The following is a 23,387-nucleotide window of genomic DNA, read 5'->3' on the forward strand; positions in this document are numbered from 1 at the left end:
TGTTCCTGAAGATGTTTTTCAGTTCCAAAAAGGGACGCTCACATGGAACTTCACACGACATTGTCCTTTAAGGCAACGATGAAAAGTGCCTCCTTTATAACATGTGCACACACAGAGCCCAGACAGAGGTTAGGAAAGGTAGAGAACATGCAGCACATAGCCGTTCCAGATGGACAACACGAGAGTCTTTCAGTCACGTAGAGCCTAGGTGGGAATGCTGTAAAAAGGGGATCAGCTCTTTGCTCATTTGTGCCAAGGCTCAGTGCCCACAGGCCCGTTACACCTCTGCGGGCACAGAACTGTGCAGCTCCACAGATTAGCCAAGGGTGGGCCCTCTCTTCTCGGCCAGACCTCCTGATTCCAGTGGAGAGCCGCCAGCTCTGCATAGCCAAGAGTACCTAGATAGCTCCAAAGTTGTTTCCGTGTAGAAGAGCAAATATTTGGCTGCATATTTTAACTCGGCAAACTAAACCATATCAAAGGTGTCAGAAAGTTGCACCGATTACCTGCCCACGATGCCAGAGGACAGAGCTGGGGTCCAGGCTCCCCAGGCTCAGTGGCATCGTTATTTCAGAGCTCCACAGCACCTCAGCGCCTCTGCGTCTGAGGAACCCACTTACCGCTGCAAACGCCAGCTGAATTCCGCCCAAAAGACGGATTTCCTTACCGGTTACAACCATCCATTACCATCCACCACCGTTTACACCCCAAGCCCTCCCGCCCGCTTCCCGGCGGTGGCAGCCGCCAGGAGCCATACCCTGGCGCTTCGGGCTCCTCGCAGCCGCAGCGAGACGTCCGCGTCGGCAGCCGCCTCCAGCCAGCCAGCCTTCCCCGAGCGCCTGGGCCCGGCTCGCTGTCCCTTCCCGGCCCGGCCCCGCCGCCATGGCGCCGCGGGCCGCCCTCGGCAGCCGCCCCGGGGCCCGGCCCCGCCCCGCCCCCCGCCCAGGGCCGCGGCTGCCGCAGCCCCGTCTCCGCGGCTCTTCCCGGCGGCCGCGGCCGCTCCCGCCCCGCCGCGCTGTTCTCCGCGCGCGCCCCCGCCCGCCGCGGGCTGTTCCCCTCCCACGCCCCCTCCCCCCGCCGCAGAGCTCCGGACCCAAGATGGCCGCCGTGTCAGTTTCGGGCTTCGCCGCCGTCCGGCCTTTGCCTCTCGGTTCCCGTCTCTCGCAGGCCTCGGTAAGCAGCGCTGGCGAGACCGCCCCGGCTCGGGCGCCTGGTGCCGGGGAGCTCGGGGGCAGGCGGCCGGTGCGCTCCGTGGCCTGGGGAGAGGGAAGGCCCCGCCGGGCGCTCCAGGCTCGCGGCCTGTTCCGGCCCCGCCGCCGCTCTGCGCCAGGCCCGGACCTGGCCGCCCGCTCCCCTGGGGCCCTTCGGGCCTACACCCTGGGGAGGCGGCGGCCGCGGCACGGCGCGGATGAGGCGGGCGGCGCAGGCCGGGGGGCGCGGGCTGAGCTTCTTCTCTGTGTCTGGCGCGAGGGAGCGCGGCTGAGGCGGGCGCGGGCCCGGCCGCAGCGGTGCGAGAAGCCGGGCTGCGCTCCCCGTCTCCGTGAGGGTGAAGGGCGGTGCGGAGCCCGGCGGGCTGTCGGGGCTGCGGCCTGCGCCGTGTTTCTCCTCTGATTTCGCTGGTACGAGTCCCTCGACTCGAGGCGGTGCGCCTCTCGGGGCGCCGTGTTGCGGGGGCCTGTCCGGGATAGGGATGGGGACGAGCGGTAGCAGGTGCAGGAGCCGCTTGTCACGCAGATCGCGAGCGAGCGATCCCGGTGGTGGGACCGTCCCGGTACCGCCCCGGCCTGGCCGGGCGGTTACGTAACGTCCTGCGCACGGAGCCGCGCTGGGGACGGAGCGCTGCGTCCTCGGTCGCCCCGGGATCCGGAGCGTACCGGGGCACCGCTTCGCTTTACGCAGGTCTCGGGGACCATGTTTCCCTTTTCACCTCTCGTTCTCAAGCATCCCATCCTTTCTGGTCTAAACAGTAGTTTTGAATCTTTCCAGCTCCAGCTGTATGGAGCTGTGCATTTGAGTCTGGTGGCCGTATGCAAATGCGTTGTGTGTGTCGATAAATTCTTTAGCACTTACTAGAAAGCAGAATGGGAGAGCTGTGGTGACGACTATCTCGTGACTAAAACTTCCCTTGCAGAAAATCGTTATTCCTTGTAGTAAACAGTTTAGAAACCCTTCTCGGTTGGTGGACTTCTGCAGTGGAACTTCAGCAGAAAATACTGTTATCACACTCAGAAAAAGTCTTTGTTAAAGACAACTAAAGGCTGTGAAGTAGAGCCTCATACCCTTCCATCTGCATCTTTAATTAGCAGTGTCATAAGCATTCCTTCTTCATTGTGTATGGTCACCTGTTACTTTGTCCTCAAGTGTTCTCAGTGTGCCTCATCTACACTGAAGATTATAATGTTGTATTCTTCTTTTCTATAGTCTCTGGAAGTGGAACGTTTAATTACAATCTCCAGCTGCGTTTCTTCACTTTTTTTTTTTTACTTGATGGAACAACTGTCATAGCTTTTCTTAGCAGGAGGGAATCAGACCTATGATTATGCTCCTGGAAGAGCTCTGAAAGTTTCTTGCTGTTCGCTCAAGTCTCAGCTATTCCTACTGCTTTCTATTGAATTCTCAGGCAGCGTCTTCCATCTGCAAAAATAAAGGGAGCTGCTGCTTTTTAAAGATCTTGAGGGGAGGGAGATTCCCCAAATGTCACTTTAGGTTGTGTTCAGCAATGATGTGAAACTTGGTATAGAACTTACACTGACTTATGGATTGAAATAAAAAGGGCACACATTTTTCTCCAGGTTATGTGGAGTCATTTCAGTGTTAAAGTATGCTGTGATTAGCAGTAAGTATTACTTCAGTGCCTCAGAGCTGTAGCAATGGATGAAAACTCTGTGGTGTGTTGAATGAGTTCATGTTGTGTGCAAGTTGTTTGGGGCTTTTTTGTCCTAACTGTTCTCTGGAAATATCTGTCTTCTTGTTTTCTTCCAGGCCTAATATCACAGTTCTTCTCATTGTGAGTGTGCAGATCAGAAGCTGAGGTGAGATACGTTGAAATCTTTACACCTTTGTGGGAAAAAACCCTTTATCTGAAGCTCTTACGGGGTTTAGTAGAAAGAACGAGGACATTTCTAACTGTTTTGCTTTCTTCTCTTCAGTGTGGAGACAAATAATGTTTGAGAAAGGAGGAGTAATTCAGAACAGAAAACGTGTATGCTATGGTTAGCTGCTTCCCATCACTCGAGAATCTGTTTTCTCATCGTGTGACGCTCGTTCAGCATCGGGATAAAGGATAACGACTCTATGGATATACAGAATCCTTCACCATGGTAAAACTCGCCAACCCGCTGTATACAGAGTGGATTTTGGAGGCAATCAAAAAGGTAAAGAAGCAAAAACAGCGTCCTTCGGAGGAGAGGATATGCAATGCAGTGTCGTCTTCGCACGGTTTGGACCGCAAAACTGTTCTGGAACAGTTAGAGTTGAGTGTTAAAGATGGAACTATTTTAAAAGTCTCCAACAAGGGTCTCAACTCCTACAAGGATCCTGATAATCCTGGGAGAATAGCACTTCCCAAGCCTCGGAACCATGGCAAGTTGGATGGTAAACCAAACGTGGACTGGAATAAACTTATCAAACGGGCAATTGAGGGCTTGGCTGAGTCTAGTGGCTCTTCCTTGAAGAACATCGAGCGCTTTCTGAAAGGTCAGAAAGATGTGTCTGCATTATTTGGAGGTAGCAATGCCTCCATTTTTCACCAGCAATTACGACTAGCTGTCAAACGTGCTGTTGGCCATGGTAGGCTCCTTAAAGATGGACCTCTGTACCAACTCAACACTAAAGCAACCACTAATGCTGACGGGAAGGAGAGTTTTGAGTCTCTTTCCTGTCTCCCTCCAGTGTGTCTCCTTCCCCATGAAAAGGATAAGGTAAGACCCAGTTTGCATGGGAATTTTCTTGTCATTGATAAAATGTCTTTTATATATATATATATATATATATGTGAGAATCACAATTTGAGGTCAGTGTGCAGGGTAAGGGAAATTGATCATAATTTGTACTTCAGACCTGAAAACTACCGGTGAGCTGCTTTGGGAAATTTACCTCTTTAACACTTCTGTGCAGCAGAATTGAATGTGTGGTAACAGGCCTACTATAGTTATGCTAAAAAAAACGTAGGAAGTAAGCTTCCTCACTGTAAGGTGAGGTGGATTTGCAAAGCAAGCTTGAGATCATCTCTCATTTTCACGTTTTTATTTGACTACCAGTTCAGCTTCTGATTTGAGTACAGATAACACAGTGAAGCACTGATTAGAAATTGCCACCTAATGCTGTTGTAGAGGCTTTTTTTGTTCACAGTGAGGAAACTGCTGTCTCAGGACAGCTTTGTTGTGAAATGGGAAGAAAAGGTATACAGAATGTAGCAGTTGAAAAGAAGAATGAAATAAGAGGATGTAGAAAGCATGGAAATGCTGGAATGAACACACACAGACTTCTGTTCTCTCTCGTGTGCTGCTCCCCACCTTTCTTGAATATAGTTCATGATACAAACCAAAGTATTTTTCTGTTGCTTCCTCTTATACCTTTTGCCCCCTCTTTTCTTGCATGCTTTTGCATACCTAAGGTCTTTGATGCTCCACTCCAACCTCAAGATGAAGTTGTTGGAGTGAAATTCATGCTCACTCAGTATCTTTCCTGTCCTTGTGCTACTTGGAACCAGAGTAAAAAGGAAGTCTGTGTTTGTTTATTGAAGACCAGTTTGCCAGTAATTCATATCTTTGCATTAGTAGACTCCAGGACTGCTGGATTGTGAAAATTAGTCTTTCTATCCATAATAGACACATTTCTCAGGGGTGTTTTTTGAGTACGTGCTGCTCAGCCTCAAGTCAGCTTTGCTCTGGTGATGATATATTGGGGTTTGATGACTTAACGCTGCTGTAGGAGTCTTCATTCTAAAAAGTCTGTGCAGCTGCTTTATCACCAATAAAGTTCCTCTGAAGTTCTCATACAAGTGTGGGGGCTGTACTGTGGACAGAGTACTTAACTCTCAGAGCGTTGTGTTGTGGGCTGGTGGAACGTAGGAAGTAAATATTACTATGCTGAAAATTCCAGCAGCTTCCTCTCTCCTTTTTTCAAGTGTTCTGTCTACAAATGTTTCTCGTGTACTTCTCCAACTGTTATCTGTAATGAAATCAGTGTAGCTGTAAAATGGTATGAAAACTGGATGTAAACAAGCCTGGCACTTGAGGCAGCTGTGTTGAGAATGGTAGTAACAGTGGATGATATTAGCTGTGTATATTATTATTAACACAATATGTTTCACAGCCTATTCAGTCTTCTTGTTATGTGCCAAAACTCAGGACCAGCTTGATATTCTTTCAGATTAAGTATTCCCTGGGGTTTTCTTCAAATGGGATGTATCAGAGTGGTGAATGATCATATGGACTACTATAAATACTGAATTTGGTCTGGGGTTTGTTTTTTGTCCCCTGGACAAGTGTTTGTGTGTTCATAACTATAAACACATGTGCATGTGTACGTATGAGCCTTTTGGGCTGTCTAGATGTGGTAATTCTTTTCTACCTGCTCATTGTTAGTTACATTTGAATGCACAGAAGCTATAATAGAAAATTTGAAAGGATTTCTTTAATAATTCCTTCTGATTTGGTGGTTTTTTTGCATGTGTGTGTTTTAAACTTCTGCTCTTCATGTACCATCTCTGTGCTCTGTAACCCACGCTGAATGCCCCACTAGTTTCTTAGGTCATTTTGAAGATACAATATTAAAACATCTGTGTAGATTCTGCCAACATTAATCGACTGGCAAGTCAGTGGAAGCCAGAAGAGCAGTTCCTATTCTACACTTGTTTTTAAGACAGTTGGTTTATTGGGATTTGGTGTGGTTTTGCTTGTGGTGGGGCTTTGGGGTTGGGTTTTTTTGGTGTTTTTTAATGCAGACACTATGTGATAATCTTCCTTCCCTCTGTTGTTTTGTGTGGGATCTCAGGAAGTTGTGCAGGTGCAAAAAGCTTACTATGCTTTAGTAATTTTCTTCACTTATTGGTGCTTGAGAGTGGGGAGAGATTTGTTGGAGGGGTGGTGCTTGGGGTTTCTTTTCCTCCTCTCTTCTTTCTTTAATAGAATTATTGAGTACAGATAGTCTTTGGAAGTACTGCGACAGTGTTTCTCTTGATTCTTAAAATAGCCTTGGCAACACATGAACAAAAGCTCAACTTCCCAAACTTTAGAAATCCTAAGGACCTGTCTCTTGTTTCTTTTTGTTAGTCTTCTGTCCTTGCACTATTTGGTCCTTTAACATCCGTTTAAGATCTCTCCATATGATCCAAATGGATGAATCTTAAAAGTTTCATATTTCTTCCTTTCACTTGTTTAAATGTAGCTTTGACTCTGCTGCCAGTGCTTCCCTTTCTGTTTGATACTTGTGTCGCTTAAGTGCCTGGAAATGAACATTCAGTCCTGGATATTTTCCTGGGTATTGTGGAACTGAATACCTTGCAAGAGGTCTATGAAAATTAAGGCTTAAATATTTTTAAGCAAATAAACATAAAGCAGCATTACAGAAGCTCTGTTTAGTAAACATTATTTGGGGTTTTTTTTCAGGTTTGTTTTTTCAGTGTCCTGTGGATACTATGTTCTAGTGTTCAAGGGCAAAAAACCTGAGAAGTTCTCATGGTGTACCAGGTAGTCATGACATGCTGCTGACATTTTGGTTTTGAAATCCCTGGCCTAAAAACACTACTTGAGTGAAAAACAAGCAAACAGGAAAAAAACCTGCTGATGAGCAGAGCTCAGTGCTGAAATTTGCTTCTCTGATAGTGACTAAAAAGATGACAAAAAAGGAGTTGTCTTTAAATGTTCTGTGTGACTTGACTGTGCCTTGGCTTTAGGGAAGTGGCCTTTTCTTCCAGTTTCCTGTAGTTTAGAAGCTACAATGGGAATTGCTGTCAGGAGCTATTTTTGCATTCCTTGTAATATTTTTTTGACCAAGCACTGAACTTGACTTTGGTGGTGTGTTTGTGATAGGTGACAGACTGGTAAGAATCACAATACCTGCTTGTATTGTGGAAAGAATGTGTGTGTGTGTGGGGGGGAGGTGATGGCAGATTGTTGCAATAGGTAAATTATGTTCATATTGAAATTGTAATGAAAGAGGAGATGGTTGAGTTGTTACCTCTTGGGAAGTATCAGGCAAGCATCATCCCTTCGACACAGTGAGGAAGTGTAGGTGTTAGGGCTCCCACATTAGGTAAGCCAAGGAGGTGATAAGCGTGGAGCAAAGAACATTTGGCACTGAGTCCACCATCCATCGGTGCTATCTGGAGAGAATGAGCAATACTGTGCAAGCTAGACACTAAAATAAGTTATCTCCCTGTTATGGTGCAATTTCTCTAGTAAAGCCTTGATTAAATATGCATGGAATGTTTCTTTAACGTGTAGCTGTCACTTCTGTTTCATGTGTAATTAGTGTACTTGCAGACTGAAACAGGGTTTTAACTTTTTAAAGCATGGGTTTTTTTCTCAAGGGAGAATTGCTGTGTGCTAGTGTTTGTGCAGAAGAACAGTTTTATTTCTTGAAACTTCCTGCTAATTTTAAAAATGCTTATTCTGAGATGGGAGAAAACGTTCTTCAGTGCATGACTTACCTTTAATTGAATGCTGTGTATCTTTAGACAGCTGAGGGCACAATTTGCCTTTTTTTGATCAGAAACTTTGAAATAACAACTTTGCTTTTTTGTCTTTTTTCTTTCCCCCTGCTTTGTTGGAACAGAAATGCTCACTGAACCCATGTTGGTCTGGAAAGCCCCTGGGTTGGCTTCTTGAACAGTTCTCATTGGTACAGTCGCCTTCATTCGCAGGGTTATGGCACCTACTAGTTTATATTGTGTTGGCACAGTGCAAAAGTATAGCTGAAAAGTGTTTTGGAAGGCTGGCATTTAGTGTGAAACAAGACAAAACTCAGTGCAAAAATTACTGCCCTGCTGCACTATCTACTACAATACAGTAATATTTAGTTCTGTATAAGACAAAGAGTTCTTTCCTGATACATGGTTGTGAGGAACTAAGCTATAGTGAGATGCAAGTCTCAAAGCTGGAAGCTCTAGATGAGGACAGCTTGTTCTGCTTTTGTTTTGTTGACACTTGTTACAGAACACAGGTTAAAAGGCTGTAAGAGTTTTTGTAAAAATGTTAATACCTCAGCTAACTGAAGGAGGAGTTGAAATAATTGATGCACATGTTGGATGATTCCAGGGTATTTGAAAACTGAACTCAGGACAATAGTAGGACTGTTTCTTCCAGAATTGAAAGGCAAATACAGATAGCATTAATTGATCTCCATTTGTGCTCTCTTTGAAGCTGTCTTTTATGTCAGTTAAAACTGGATATGGCTGTAGCAACCTTTAAGTAAATACATGAATATTGTCCTGCAGTACAGCTGAGAGTATGAACCCAAAATTCTGAGAGTGCTTCCTGGAAAAAAATAAAAGGCAATCTTCTGTGGCTGAAAAATAGAAGGAATATGTAAAGCAGGTTCCCTGTGCTGCTCTCACATGTGTTTCTTGTGGCACGTCTGTTTCCTAGCTCTGTGTTGCTATTTATATCTGTTAGTACTTATCGCTTTAACTGTAGGTTATTATATGTGCAGCATCCTTTAGGCCTTCCCTCTTGCAAATAATCGCTCCAGATGCCAGCATGCACTCTTGTTTATCACATGAAGCCAGGCTTCTTTCATCTTTTTAGAAAGTTCATGTGCTTTGAGGGCATCATAGTTGTTCTGAAGGCCTTTAAGCACACAATAGTGGTTGCTGTAGTGTGCCTGTTTTAGGTTAATAACTGTGAATTCCATGTCTTAGAGCAAAGGACTGTCCCCTTACTGGTAAGGAAGCTATTTGTGGATTGGTTTGTTTTGGGTGGAGTACACAAATGATCTGCAACCAGAGCATTGTAATTACATTTTGAGAGCTCACCCTTGCTCTCCAAGGGTGCTCTTCAAAACTTTGGCTCCCAGCTGGAAGAGGATTAGGATTCACTCTCTTCCAGCTGGTGCTGTGGAAGAAAAGGCTGTAGTTCTGTCTAAGAAAAAACCCTGGTTGATAACAGATGGCCTCCATCTGTACTCTCTGTAACTCTGGAAACTCAAGTGCTAAAAAATTACTTTGAACTTGATTCACTTGATTAGTGAGCAGGTGAAGTAGCTCTTAGTAATAAAGCAGATGTAAGCATGTCAGAAATGTCACTGTCCTGGACAACCAGGAATGGGTGCTCTGAGATGGTGCATTTAGGGTGAAATGAGGGGGGATGATACCAAGAGGGGCTCTGTCAGTGTTTAGAGCAATGGAACTTAAAGGCAGTTTGTGACTGTGGGAAGGTATTAGATGTTGTGATGAGTACCTTTGTCGATGGGGTACTGCTGTGGAGGAAGTGGTTTTAATGGCATTCTCCACCTCAGTTTCAGCAGAAGCTGAGCATAAGGTAGCTGGTTAAAGAGGAGAAGGCTAGTCCAGTGTGGTGGCCAAATCCCTGTTGTTAGTTCTTTCTGGCTTGGAGATTGTTACCAGATATGGAATTACACATCTCTGAAGTTTGGTTAATAAAGGAGCCTTATTTGCTGCAGAGCTTGAAAGTATAGTTAGACAGGGAGGAGAGTGAATGATAGAGAACATTCCTAAATAAACAACAGCTTAATTCCAATGTCAGCTCTGTTATGTAGCAAGGGAAGAAACAGCAGAGAGAATGGAGGGCAGATAATTCCCTCCCAGCCCTTCCCCTGGTTTCCCAGCACTTTTATCTTTAGTAGTGGTGGTGGGGGGAAAACAGTTAAAAAGGTATGAATATGAAATGAAGGAATGTCATTTTGGTTGAAATATAGGTTCCATGTTATTGAAAAAAGTACAAATATGCAGTCAACATAAAATCTGGTAAACAAATCCTCTGCATGACAGACTTGCTGGGTCCTCTGACCTCTGTCGTCCGTGGAGCGGGTGGGTAGATGTCTTTTATTCCTACTGGCCTCATTACAGGGTTTCAAACTAAATTTACCCTAATGAGTTGTGATAAGTCATGTTGGTCTTCGTTCCACCTGTTTGGGTTTTCTCTTTATTTGTTGTGTAAATCTGAGTTAATTTTTCTGGCCTGACTGATTTTTGTCTGACTGTGTGAATAACTTTTCTTGGAACCGCTACTAAAGCCGCTTCAGGCGTCGGGTGAGAAATTGTAGCTCACTGCTTGGTTCATTGTCCAGGGATCTGGCAGCCTTTCCATTGTCACTGCTATTGTGGTAAATCTGGATTTGTAGAGAGGTTGAAAAGAGAGGAGAGAGAAGGGTGTTGAAAAAGAATGACCCTTGCATAGCAAACCAAATCCCATTGATAATGTGTTTGCTTGGTTTGGGTTACTTTTTGAAGGCCAGGTAATGAGTTGGTGGATCCATGAATGAATGATAAATTCTTTTTCCAAGCATGTTTCTATGAAGAACTATGAATTACTAAAACTTTTAATTATCAATACTTCAATCAGTTCACTGTATTTCTGAAAACTGGATAGAGCAAATCATTTATCCTAGTGCCCAGCTAAAGACCTGCATGAGTGGTATTAAAAATATGGGAATGGAACTCTTCTGTTTGTTTCTTTGCTTTTCAATCTTTACCAGCAAGTTCAGTCACCATTTATCCATCATAAAATGAGAATTATGTCAAAACTAAAGGTGTTCTGAACAGAAAGGAAATCACCATTTCTATGTGTTTCTCCTCATTTCTGTGAAACTGTCCCATCCGATCTTTTAAGTCCAGCAAAACTGGTGTTGGATACAGCTTTTATGTGTGTGTGTGTAGGTTTGACATCATTTGAAATTCTTCAGCAATATGCAGCTTCTCCCAGGCATTACGCTTCTCCTCGTTTTTTGGGACTCAGTCCTGGATATTTAGTAACAAGGTCGTTTGTTTGGAGTGCTGGATTTCTGAACTTGTCTGGACTCATAGTGAATTCCTTGAAGGTATGTGTGGAAGGAAAGAAAGAAATTCTGCAGCTCAGTGATGACTAAGCTGCAGAAGCTGCTAATCATTAAAATGCATGGAAAATCTTTAGCATGATCTCAGGAAAAAGTAGATGCACTTGCTTTGTGCTACTGCCATTTGTGGTGTTATTTTTAGATATAGGTCCATGTGAATACAGGGACTGACTGCCTTATTTCAGCACTTGCTGTCAGTAGCCTTACACTGAGCAGTGGGTTTAGATAATGAGGAATTACATGCACAGTGTTTATTTTCTTTTCTCCAATCTTGTGTTCAAGGTAGCCAAGCTTCAAAAAATGAGTAGGGTTTGGTTCCAGAGTTGCACTTGTGTAGGTATGCAGAGTAAACTACAAGTAGGAGCCGTGTATCCAAATTCTTACTCACAGTTCTTTTTGTGCCTTCTCTGTTTGCTTGTTCACATGGACCCCTGCCTTATGTTAAATGGTTTTGTTCTTTCATGTTTGTTTCCTAAGGGAAGTGTTTTCCCTTATTTAGGGATGCAGCAAATGTTGAAGCAAAGCAGTGTACAGTATTTAAAGATGGAATAATCACCTATAAGCACAGAAATTATGTAGGTATTTACAAAAGACTCTTCCCCAACGTAATTTGTTATTTTTTAGAAATCAAAATCAATACTGAAGTTCCTTGTTTTTGTGAAAACCGAAGTACCAGGGAAAGCAAACTGAGAAGAGTTAGGATTTCAGTTTGCTGATGATTTGAGTGTGTTTTCCTTTTGCAACTGTGCAAATCAATAGCTTCTTAGAAATACCATTTCATCTAAAATTGACTGTACCGTCATCTACTCTTAAGACAGCATCCTTTATTCTCTTGAAAAGTGGCAAGCTGGGACAACGTTTGGAAGAGAGCTTACAGGATACAGGCTTGGGTAAAGAAAACTTCAGTAACTTGAACTGCCAGGTTCCTGAATTAGTGTCATATGAAGGGATGTGAAGGGAGTTTTCTTCATACTGCAAATAAAGAAATTTGAGCCTCCTTTCCCTCTCTCCCTCTCATCCCCTCCCCTCTGGAGTTTGCAGGCAGGAAGTCTTGGCATGTGATTCTGATTGTGACGTACAGATCTTGAATTGTTTTAATCCTCTGATTAGAGGACTTGTTAGCTCTGGGAAGGTTATTTAACAGTTGACTGTCTAAATATTTCCACTGGACATTCTGTAAAGCCCTTATCATGTGCATGCTTAATAGTGAGGCAGTTTCTTCAGTTTGAATGTCAACTGTAAGCAGTATCCACCTTACTTTTTATAGTAGGTTTCCAGATGTCATAACCAGTGCATAGAACTCAGCCTGTACACACTGGCACTAACATCTACACTGTTAACCTTTGCACTTCGCTTTACTCTCGTAGCAGCTTTTCAGATGTTCTGTCCATTGTCACAGTCCTTCAAACAGCAGCACTTCTTTTGAATATCCTTTTATTTCTCTTTTCAAGTGACCCATTTATGTTTCTCTTAGTAAGATGTATTTTGTGCTTGTCGTTTCTTCTCTCTATGTCCTAAAATCTTCTTTCCCCTGACACTTGTTTTGATGTAGCCTCCTCTTTTAGGCCATCATTCTGCCATGTAAATATGTTTATTTCAAATGAGACTCAAATAAGTGAATTAGAGACAAAATAATCATTGACATAGGCAAACATATGTACTTGTGTTACTGTAGTAGTTTTTCATGTGCCTGTTAAGATATATTTAGCACAGTTTTCCTGAGCACAGAGTGTTTTAAGGAATTTCTGGGTTTTCTCTCAGTTGCTTTGTATTTTGTCTTCACCACACTGTCCAAGCAGAATGTTGAAAATTGTGTTTTGGTAACTCAAATAGAAAGAAGAGGGAGTTAAAAAACCTGAACCTGTTGTTGCCACTAATTGATATTACTGAGTAGTGTTTCCCAGATTATGCTGTTTCTCTAGATACACCCACCCACACAAAACAAAGTGTAAAATCACTTTGGGAATATAAAATTAATGAGTTCTGATTTTATTGAGGCAAGGAACTGAAGTGACTTTCTTCCCCAGCCACTGATCCAAAAGGCCTGGAATCCAGGCTTTGTGATGCCCTGCTTACTGTAACATGTTTCCTCATGTTTTGAATCATCTTCTTCACGTGGTGAAGGTTGTACTTTCCCCTCTTGCTTTGCTGGTTCATCTACTCTTTCCAGTAACTTTAGCATTTGAGGCAGACGTTTGTAACAGCACCAGCTGTTTGAAGTGGAATTGTTTGTCACTTGTTTAAAAATAGAGACACAAAAAACCCCATTACCTGGCATGAATTCTCAGAAACCATCTATCAGTGCTCCCTGATGATAACTACCTACCTAAGAAACTAGTAGGCTGTAGTGGGGATGGTTCTGAAGATAACTAGTTTTGATAGGTTCTCTCTTTGGAGTGCTCACATTCAGAATGCCTTAAAGAGGAAGAACCAAAAGTTGGTGTGAGTGTATGTGTTTCTTTTACACCATCTTTAATTTGACACTGACTCAAGTGGCTATTACAAGATGTTTGATGATGGAGCAAAGACAATCCCGGTGTCGAGAGAGCTTCTGATGGCATTAAAATGTCTGCAGGAAGTGAAGTGTGTTGAGGTTCCTGGCAGTGATCACTGTGACAGCGTGGGCTACAGAGCTGGCTGTGAGATGTGAGGAGTTTCATTACCTTGCTTCTCCTAAATAAAGACAACTCCAAAGCAGATGGATTGGCCCAAACTCAGGCTTAAACATTTCTTTTTTTCCCCCCCTCCACTTTTTCCACAGGCACTTCTCTGGAGTTGCCTTTAGGAGGGGGTACAGCTTGTGAATCTGTAGAGCACATTGTGTTTCTAGACATCCTTTGTATAGTAACAACATGTGCTGAAAGGCTGGCAGGCTGCAAGACACTGCCAGTCCAATTTGTTCTGGCTCCCTCCCTCGCTGAATCTGGTGACATCACACAGATAGATGTGCATGCGAGAAAAACAGCAGAAGGAGTTGAATGTCTGCCAAAAAATTTGCAGTATGAAACCGAGCTGGCTGCTTCCAGTCTTGTTTTCACGAATCTTTCATTGTGTGCTTGCGTTTTTCACTTGCCAGGATGTTCTTTGCTGAACAAACACAGCAGTAGTGAAATCTCTCCATACTTAGTATAACACAGTCTCACACAGAAGCTTTTTTAGAGGCGTAGCCTGGTCTCCACGTTCAGGCTTATTCCAGTTTAATAAGTTGCTCTAAAATGTTCTGAATTCTAGTAAAATTTTATTCTTTACTCCCCCAAACTGTAGCTGATTTGTTTTTCAAATGTGTTAAATATGTTTGCAGTTTGTCAGAGGTGATAAATACAGGAAACCTTGAAGCTGTGAAGGGTAGATTCTTCCAAAGCTAGATGATGTTTACATGTGGATGTCCAAACTTGAAGGACTATGGGGATGAACACAAGTGTTGCACAAGTACTGGCTAGAAAAGAAAGACTGTGTTAGGATTGACTGCACTGAGGTTCTACAAAGTTCTGTTTGATTTGGTAGATTGCTTGTGAACTTCCTGCAGAGGACACAGACAACAGTTGACTGCTGCTCCGAAAAGTTCCAGCTCGGAGGGATCAAATGAAAGGAGCAGGAAGCTGACAGGTTTTTTTTAGGATGTAGTGGTAAAACCTTCAGCTGAAAGGCTTGGAGAACAGCAGATGTTTTACATAGTTAAACATTCTAAGGCTGCATTCAGTTCTGTGTTAATTTATGGCCCTCTTTCCCAGCTCGTTTTGCCAAGATTCCTCTAGCCCTCTCTTTTCCTTTTTACCTGGGATTATGTCTCTTATCTTTGGAGTCCTGTCTGCTATTCAGGTTACAGTTAGTGCAGTATTGTGAGAACCAACTGAAATCTATCAAGCACTGTGTGTGTTACATACTGCTTACACCTGACATAAGCGTCTGGGTCATTTTGTGTGTTTCCTGAGTGTTTTTGTTGTCGTTTCCCCACAGCCGGTTGCTGAACCAATTCCAATCTGCAGTTTCTGCCTTGGTACAAAAGAGCAAAATCGGGAGAAGAAACCTGAAGAGCTCATCTCTTGTGCTGACTGTGGCAACAGTGGTAGGTGACCATCCATAGTGCTGCTAGTAATAACCCTTCCACTTGAGCTGGAAGAGCTTGGTACAGTGACTACTACTGACCTATACATATGTGTCTGTGGCACATAATGCAGTTAGTTCAGCAGAATCTTGTGCCCCCAGAGAGAAGACAAGTTGTGCTGCCACAGACAGTTCACGTTGACAGGTTTCTTTAAAAGCATGCCGATGTTGATGAGTTTCATCATGTTTCTCAACTGAGTTCTGAAAAATTATCTCACTGCTACTTGCTATCTGGGGTATTGATTTTGTGTTATAAGCAGATAAGCACCTAAAAATAGGCATGGGAATATGTAACTGATAAAGGGAACTCTCTCTCTGAGCTATCTGTGACTATTACCAGCAGTGGGATGGTTTTACTGGTATAATTCTGTCCTTTTCCTTAGGTCATCCGTCCTGTTTGAAGTTCTCTCCAGAGCTGACAGTTCGAGTGAAAGCCTTGCGATGGCAGTGTATTGAGTGCAAAACGTGCAGCTCCTGTCGAGATCAGGGCAAAAATGCTGTGAGTACACTGGAATATGGGCTGAATGAAGAGGATATCAGTTGTGTGGATGTCCTATCACAAAATAAAATCATTCTAGAGTTAAATATCTGCAGCTTTTGTTTGAGTCTGGTAGTCTGTGAGAGCTGTGAAGTACCATATGTCTGTAGTTGAAAACCATGTGCATGTTTTCTGAGGTGGTGGCTGATTAATGGAGGGCTTGATGCTGATGCACATCTAAAGGGAGGTTAACTTTTATCTGTCTTCCACAGGATAACATGCTATTTTGTGACTCATGCGACCGTGGCTTTCACATGGAGTGCTGTGACCCCCCTCTTACCAGGATGCCAAAAGGTGAGGCCTTTGTGACAAAAAGGGTAATTTAAGATGGTGTTGGAAGAGATCAGTGGGTAGAAAGCACTTCCACACATTTAGTCTTCTTTTAGCTACATTTAACTTGTTCTTTACAGCATGGCTTTTCAGGTATTAGAAGCTAGGGAAGGGTCACAGCTTCACATCCAGGTTTTCCACTGTCTCCTGCTTGGGGTTTGGAAAAAAACTCTTTGAGGTTTGAGGGAAGAGAAGTGATCCTTGTAGATTAAAATGTTCAACTTCTATTTGAATGAGTACCCCTGTTCAAAAGAAAGAGATGAGCTTTACAGAGGAAAGGGATGGGCTTTTAGGTTTTTGAAGTCACATCATTTGGACAGCAGAGGATCCTGAAGTACAACCAGATTTTTCCATCAGAAAGCAGGTTATCTATGGAAGATTGTTCCTTGGTAGTTAGAAACATCTTATAGAAGATAGTTGGAAGTAGTGTAGTTGTAAGCAGAATATGGGATAATTCAGTGTGTTCCTCTTGAATGGTTTTCTGATACATGGAACATAGTTCTGGAACACAGTCAAAATATTTCTTACACGTGTATGTGGTAATTAGAGGCTTTGGTGCTGTTCCCACCCTTTCAGTCAGAAGGCCTGTGACCTTATAACTCTCCCTTTTTTGTCCTATATAGCTGTCCCTTGCTTTCAGTGATGGAGGCTTGTGTCTTACAGGTATGTGGATATGTCAAATATGTCGGCCACGGAAGAAAGGAAGGAAACTTTTACACAAGAAGGCGGCACAGATCAAACGGCGCTATGCTAATCCCATAGGACGTCCCAAAAACAGGTTAAAGAATCAAAATACAACGTAAGTCCCTCGGAGGAGGAGTAAGGTGTGAGATTCTCTGGGACAGTGGCTGTGTCTGAAGTGTCTGGTCTGCTCTGTGAGAAGGTTTCTTTTGCAATGAAGAGCTTTTCATTGTTCTTTAATACAGAGCTTCTGAAGAGTGCTGTGAAAGATGAGAATCTCGGTGGTTTTATCTCAGCTGGCTGCTGATTTTTAAGTTTAATGTTGTGTTGTGGTGTGAATCTGTTGTTTATACTCACACTCATTGCACATTGTGTTCAGTGTGGAGAACGAAGTACAGAACTTCTACTGAGGTGTTCAAAATCTTGGCTCCTCTGGAGTCCGCAGACTCTTGACTCCTTTATTGCTCACATGTAGCTGCTGTGTGATTGATAAGTAGGATAGTCCACTTTGCAGCCCAAAACTAAACCACCACACCAGATCTGACCATCAATCTTTCCTCTTCTCGTTCTTTAGATCAAAAGGCCCTTTCAGCAAAGTGCGAACTGGCCCCGGTCGGGGTCGGAAGCGTAAGATCGCTCTGTCCAGCCAGTCAGCATCAGCAGAGGGAGGATACCTGGAGCAGACAGATGTCTTGGACCTCTGCAGAGATGGCAGCGCCACCTTGAAGTTTAACAAGAAAACCAAAGGGCTTATAGATGGCCTTACTAAATTCTTCACTCCCTCCCCTGATGGACGAAAAGCTCGAGGGGAAGTGGTAGACTATTCTCAGCAATATAGGATCAGGAAGAAGGGTACCAGGAAATCTAGCACTTCAGAATGGCCCACAGGTAAAGATTTTTCACCCTGCCAATGTAAGTATCCTGTACACCAAGAGACATTCAAAGGCTGGGGTGCTGAAGTGAGGAGAATTGTTACAGACTGGAAACTTTGAGTGGATAGTTAACCCTCAAATGCAGTTATCTTTGGTGCACTGAGGTAGAATAGCAGTTGGAGAGAGGAAGCAATTCTAGAGACATTTCTCTCTTTGCATGTGAAGGAAAAGTGTGATGAAGGATCAAATGATTACTGTGAAGTAAAATGTCCTTTGGTAATGAGAGGCTTGCAGGTTGCCCTAGGAAATGTGCTAAATAATGTCACGTTTGAAAGAAGTAACGTGGTGAGTGGTTAATGAAAGTAACAGTGAGGCAGAAGTATGACATGTAGATGAAGACAATTTTCTCTCTCATTTACAGACAATCAGGATGGCTGGGATGGAAAACAGGAAAACGAGGGGTTTTTTGGGAGCCAGGATGTCTTGACTGAAAAAGACATGGAATTGTTCAGAGATATTCAGGAGCAAGCACTGCAGGTAAAGTCAAATTTCCAGTGTCTGGCAGTAAAGTACAAAGTCTGGTAAAGAAATTCAAGCAAACCCAAGAAATCCACTCCAACCCAAGAACAAAAATCAACACGAAATACAGACTCCTCTGAGTCAATGTATCGTAGAACCTGATGTGCTTGGTTTCTGCTGCTTGAGAGTAATGGGGAACCGACCTCAAGAACGTTGAAGGAATGTGTAAGCGAGCATAAGATGCTAAGGTGGGCATCTAAAAAGCCTTGAGGGCTGTGGCTTTGGTTGTGTCAGAACATAGAGCTATTAAATAGCTGGTAACACAGTGAAATGTGGGACTCTACTAGCAGCATGTGTCACACAGGGCCTTTGGTGAATGAAGCATTCTTTTTCTAGATACTAGTATCTGGATTTCTAGATACTTCAGCTCCTTATGAAACAGCTCATGAAAGCTGCTTTTTTTTTTCCCCCTTGCATAGAAAGTTGGGGTGACTGGGCCTCCTGATCCACAAGTCCGATGCCCTTCTGTCATCGAATTTGGCAAGTATGAAATCCAGACCTGGTACTCCTCCCCATATCCACAGGAATACTCGAGGTATGACTGAACATTCTTCTCCTTGTTCAGCTTCGGTGTGTGTGGGAAAGCTGTGCTCCAGCAGAGGGAGAAATGTTAAGAGTGGGTTCCCAAAGAACTGACATGTTCCATGTTCTGAGGAGAGGGCAGCAAATAATCTTGTTTAGGGAGTAGGATGTTAACTGTGTATTAAATGATTTGATTAGAAATGGCTCTATGCTATCTGTGGGATTTGAAAGAGAAAAACAAACAGTAATTCCACAGGAATGAGAGAAAATGAAAAAGCCCCATTTATTGTCCCATTTAAAAAGAGCATGTGGTCTGTCATAAGGAATTAGTCTCTCTGCTATAGGCATTGAAGGTACTTGAGAACATCATCCCTGCCCAAGCTACAGTATGTTAAATGGAGTGAAATCACAACAATATTGGGACAATTGCATTCAATTGATGTCAATGTAAATGTAAAATTGTGTTAAAGCAAACAGATAGATGGTGGCGTGGCCCATTGCCCAGGAGCACACAGACCTTTCTGTTCCAAGGAGGGAAGGACATTAAGTACGTTTTTTTCCTGTGCATTCATTGGAATAATTCATTCCTATGACTTTAAGTATAGTAAGGTGATTTGGGCCTCTCAGTGTATACTGGGGTTTTTTCATGGAGTTCTGTCTGCAGGAGTGAGGAATTTTATACAGAACTCTCTGTCTTCAGTGTGTGATCTTTCCTTGTCTTGGCTTACAGGTTACCCAAGTTGTACCTTTGTGAATTCTGTCTAAAGTATATGAAAAGCAGAACTATTCTCCAACAACATATGAAAAAATGTGGCTGGTTTCATCCTCCAGCCAATGAAATTTACAGAAAAAACAATATTTCAGTCTTTGAGGTAAGTTTAGAAAACGAAGCTACTCAATGGGGTCTTTGTCACTCAGTTGTGTGGGAAGTTCTCCATAGCCCTGGAGATATTAATTCTTGATGCATTCAGTTGCTGAAAGGGAGGAAGTAGAAGCAAGCAGTAGGAGCTGACCTCAAGTATAGATGATTCTTCCATAAAACATACAAGGAGGCTTGCTATCTCAAAATCCTTTTTCATTTTAAGAGCTGTTCAAATTGAAGTTCTCTCTTACACTAACAGTAACAGTAACCTGACTGTGGCTTACATGATGTGGAAGTTGAAGTCCTTTGAGTTGATACTTGTGGCAGAGAAGTCTTCTTGTCATGTTAGTTTAAACACACAGGGCTCCCCAGATGGCCTGTGTCCTTGCATGACAGCAAGTGAAGTGACAAAACTTGTTTTTCCTCATTTCTGTAAGGTTGATGGCAATGTCAGCACCATCTACTGCCAGAATTTGTGCTTGTTAGCCAAACTCTTCCTGGACCACAAGACTCTGTATTACGATGTGGAGCCATTTCTTTTCTATGTGCTGACACAGAACGATGTCAAGGGCTGTCACCTTGTTGGCTACTTTTCTAAGGCAAGTGTTTGAGTACTTCAAGCCTGAAACTGGATTTACTACGGTGAGAAATGCTGCTTCAGAGCTTTACAATGTCATTTAGGCCCTTGCATTTTATGTAACAAGTTGTGAAATACAGGTGTAGGTTTCTGTCTTTCCTTGGCTCAGGTGTGTTGTTATTCCTAAGAAATGTTGTGGATTTGATATAGAAGTAGTTAGGATCTGGTACAGAACAAGTTCTCTTTCTCACTGGTCTTTATTTGCTGCTTTTTTCCCAACAGGAGAAACACTGCCAACAGAAGTACAACGTTTCCTGTATCATGATTCTTCCACAGTACCAGCGTAAGGGCTATGGCAGGTTCCTAATTGACTTCAGTAAGGAACTTTTTCTTCACTTTCTTTGTCTTTTTGTATTTTAAAGAAAGGCTTAAGTGTGGAACAGGAGATACTTCCAATTAAATGAAACCCCATCTTGGGACAAAGGATTCTAAAGCTGACAAAGTCATCTGAACATCACAATTTACCCTTGTTGGAAGGCTTCAGTTCTAAAGACAACTTGATCGTTTTCCCTCTAATTCTCATGCTTCCTGTGTAAGCAAGTTACAGTGGAAACCATAGGCATGTGTCAGTAGAGTGTTTTCAGCAGAAGCTTCCCTTGTGCATGTGGTTCTTTCAACCCTAAAGCTGCATGGTGTGTCGAAGCCTTCAGCAGATGAAGTGAATGAATGTCTTAAGCAAAAGGGGATCATAGTTAGGTTTTAATTTAACTTTGAGAACCATAAACCCAAACATATTTATGCTCTGAGTACTCAATTCTCAGATTCATCCATGGATCCCAGCAACTTCACAGGGACACTGAACTGAATCTCTCTTACGATGTTGAGTGCAGACTGATACAGTCCCTCCCTGTGACCTTGTCAGTTTGGGAGTTAATGTCCAGAGGAAATACCCTACTGGTATAATGATACTGGAATGTTTTGGCTGGTAAATATCCTTGTGTGGATGAGTTGTCCTCCTGAAAATGTTGGTGAAACAAAGGAACTTAGTGATGTTTCTTGGGGAATCAGCAAACGTGGGCAGCAGTGAGAAGACTCATTTGTCAGCTGGTTCCCCCTCTCCTTTCATCATCATGGGGAGGATATAACCTCCTGGTCTTCATTGAACCTGTGCACTGCATCACAGTCTTTAGTCTCTGCAGATTGAGCTTGATCCTGTCCAGTATGGCCCTGAAATTTGACAGTGGAAAATTTTTAAGGAAGTTGTTTGCCGTATTAAAGTGGCTGAAACACGTTTTCCCTCTGACATCTTCACTATTGCCGTTGCAATTACTCGGCGGACTGTGTGTTTCAGGCTTAGGATAGTTTCTAGGTGGGCAAGTGCTGCCATCTCGTGGCGTTGCTCGTAGCCAATGTCAGGAGTTTTGATACCTCACACTCGAACGACAGGAGTTTAAACAAAAACCGAAATATACTCGGCTGGAGCACTCAGTGTGTCTTTCTAAGTTACACCTTGTAGGCAGCATTCAGCTACTCTGGAAACAATGCCTTTGTAGGAGTTTGGGTGGGGACAGAAGCTGTATGTGCTGGTTTTGTAATGATTCTTTTCTGTCTTTAGGCTATTTGCTTTCAAAGCGTGAGGGTCAAGCAGGATCACCAGAGAAGCCCCTGTCAGACCTGGGGCGCCTCTCATATATGGCTTATTGGAAAAGTGTCATATTGGAGTGCCTTTATCATCAACGTGACAAGCAATTAAGCATCAAGAAATTGAGTAAGCTGACTGGAATCTGCCCTCAAGATATCACCTCCACTCTGCATCACCTACGAATGCTGGACTTCCGTAGTGATCAGTGAGTACAGGAGTCCTGTTGTACTTCCAAATAGCCTCAGGTGTGTTGGAGTGAAGTGTAAAGGTGTTTGGAGACAAGCCACGTCTAGTAAGCTTGGTTGGAAGACTAAGTGTCCAAACACTGGCTGTACTGTCTGTAGAGATTTATGATGCTGTTGTGTGATGCAAGAATTGTGGAGTGCCAAAGGTGGATCAGATTTCCAGCTGTGTAGCTCTGCAGCTGTGAGTGAAAAAGCAAGCTGTGTCTTGGCCATACTTCTCAGGATAGTGAGTCCAACATATTCACAAAACAGAGCAAAGAACATCAATTTCCTTCCTCTGCAGGGAAATCCGTTCCTTTATCAAGTCACTGGGCAGACAGTTGTTTCCTTTTCTCTGTGCCTCAAAGCTGCTGTTAGCTATGTGGATTTGATTAACATAGATGCTTGAATAGTGGGTGGAGCACTGGTAGAAATGAGATGTGTGCATATAGAATAATCTCCTTGCCCAGCTGAGTGTACAGGTCAAGTGAAATAGTGGGCCTGATTTTGTTTCAGACCATAGCACTTTGTGGAGTGGGGTTATATTCTACTGTGTCACATGACAAAGGGTATAGAGTACAGCCTGTTGTTGATCAGAGTGTTGTCACTGTTTAGATTTGTGATCATTCGTCGGGAGAAACTGATCCAGGAGCACATGGCAAAGCTCAGAACTAACGTCCGACCTATAGACGTGGATGCGGAGTGTCTGCGTTGGACGCCTGTTATAGTTTCCAACTCGGTTGTCTCTGAAGATGAAGAGGAGGAGACAGAGGATGGGGAAAATGAAGAGCAGCAACAGCAGAAAGAAAAGGATCCAGAGAGCAGTGTAAGAATGAATCTGATACTTGTGTGTGGCATGCAGGTTACACTGGGTGCTGCTGCAGGCAGAAAATGCCAAACCTGGGGCATTTGGCATAAAAAGCAATGTGGTTATGATTAGTTTATGTCTCTAAACTCAAACCAAAGCTAAAGACTATCTCTGGACAGAGTAAAAGGGCTTTGGTGATTTCTGTAGTATGTATTGGCCGGGGCGGGGGGTGTCTGTGTGTGTTCAGAAAAGAACAAAACCAAACCACCCAGCCTCCCACTCTGGAGCAACGTGGTCTGTCATCACATTACTGTAATGGATTTAGGTTTGAAGGACCCAATGTTTCTTTAAGTGACAGACAGCAGAGATGGAAATGAATCAATCAAAGCTCTGAACGTTTTTCACTGACAGTTTTTGCTGTAAAAGCACTAATAGCTTTATAATTACTGCCCACAGAGCAGTGAAGGTTTCTGAGATGTAGGCTGCTGTCCTTGAAGGGTTACACTTTCCCATCAGGGATTACACTCTGCCATCAGGTGATGAGTATGTGATTACCTGGGAGAAAAGGAGTAGCAGTTAGCAGATCCTAAAGGTTGATTCTTTTGCTGCTCTTAAAAGTCTGGTTGCTCTTA

At 43.4% G+C, this 23,387-nt stretch overlaps 1 protein-coding gene across 1 annotated transcript in view; it reads left to right on the forward strand.

The window, feature by feature from the left end:
- Positions 1-1,056: 1,056 nt before the first annotated feature.
- The window catches only part of KAT6A (lysine acetyltransferase 6A), a 28,779-nt gene continuing 6,448 nt past the window's right edge, over positions 1,057-23,387 (forward strand). The window contains exons 1-15 of the mRNA XM_062015750.1: positions 1,057-1,173; positions 2,983-3,032; positions 3,150-3,920; positions 14,974-15,082; positions 15,504-15,619; positions 15,871-15,952; positions 16,652-16,787; positions 17,244-17,557; positions 17,963-18,078; positions 18,540-18,655; positions 19,373-19,514; positions 19,942-20,103; positions 20,364-20,457; positions 21,697-21,928; positions 22,563-22,773. Coding sequence (XP_061871734.1) covers positions 3,318-3,920; positions 14,974-15,082; positions 15,504-15,619; positions 15,871-15,952; positions 16,652-16,787; positions 17,244-17,557; positions 17,963-18,078; positions 18,540-18,655; positions 19,373-19,514; positions 19,942-20,103; positions 20,364-20,457; positions 21,697-21,928; positions 22,563-22,773 — 2,433 coding nt within the window. The 5' untranslated portion in view covers positions 1,057-1,173; positions 2,983-3,032; positions 3,150-3,317. The remainder of the gene's footprint in view (positions 1,174-2,982; positions 3,033-3,149; positions 3,921-14,973; positions 15,083-15,503; positions 15,620-15,870; positions 15,953-16,651; positions 16,788-17,243; positions 17,558-17,962; positions 18,079-18,539; positions 18,656-19,372; positions 19,515-19,941; positions 20,104-20,363; positions 20,458-21,696; positions 21,929-22,562; positions 22,774-23,387) is intronic.

Source organism: Colius striatus, chromosome 27 (genome assembly GCF_028858725.1).
Source record: "Colius striatus isolate bColStr4 chromosome 27, bColStr4.1.hap1, whole genome shotgun sequence".
NCBI lineage: Eukaryota > Metazoa > Chordata > Aves > Coliiformes > Coliidae > Colius > Colius striatus.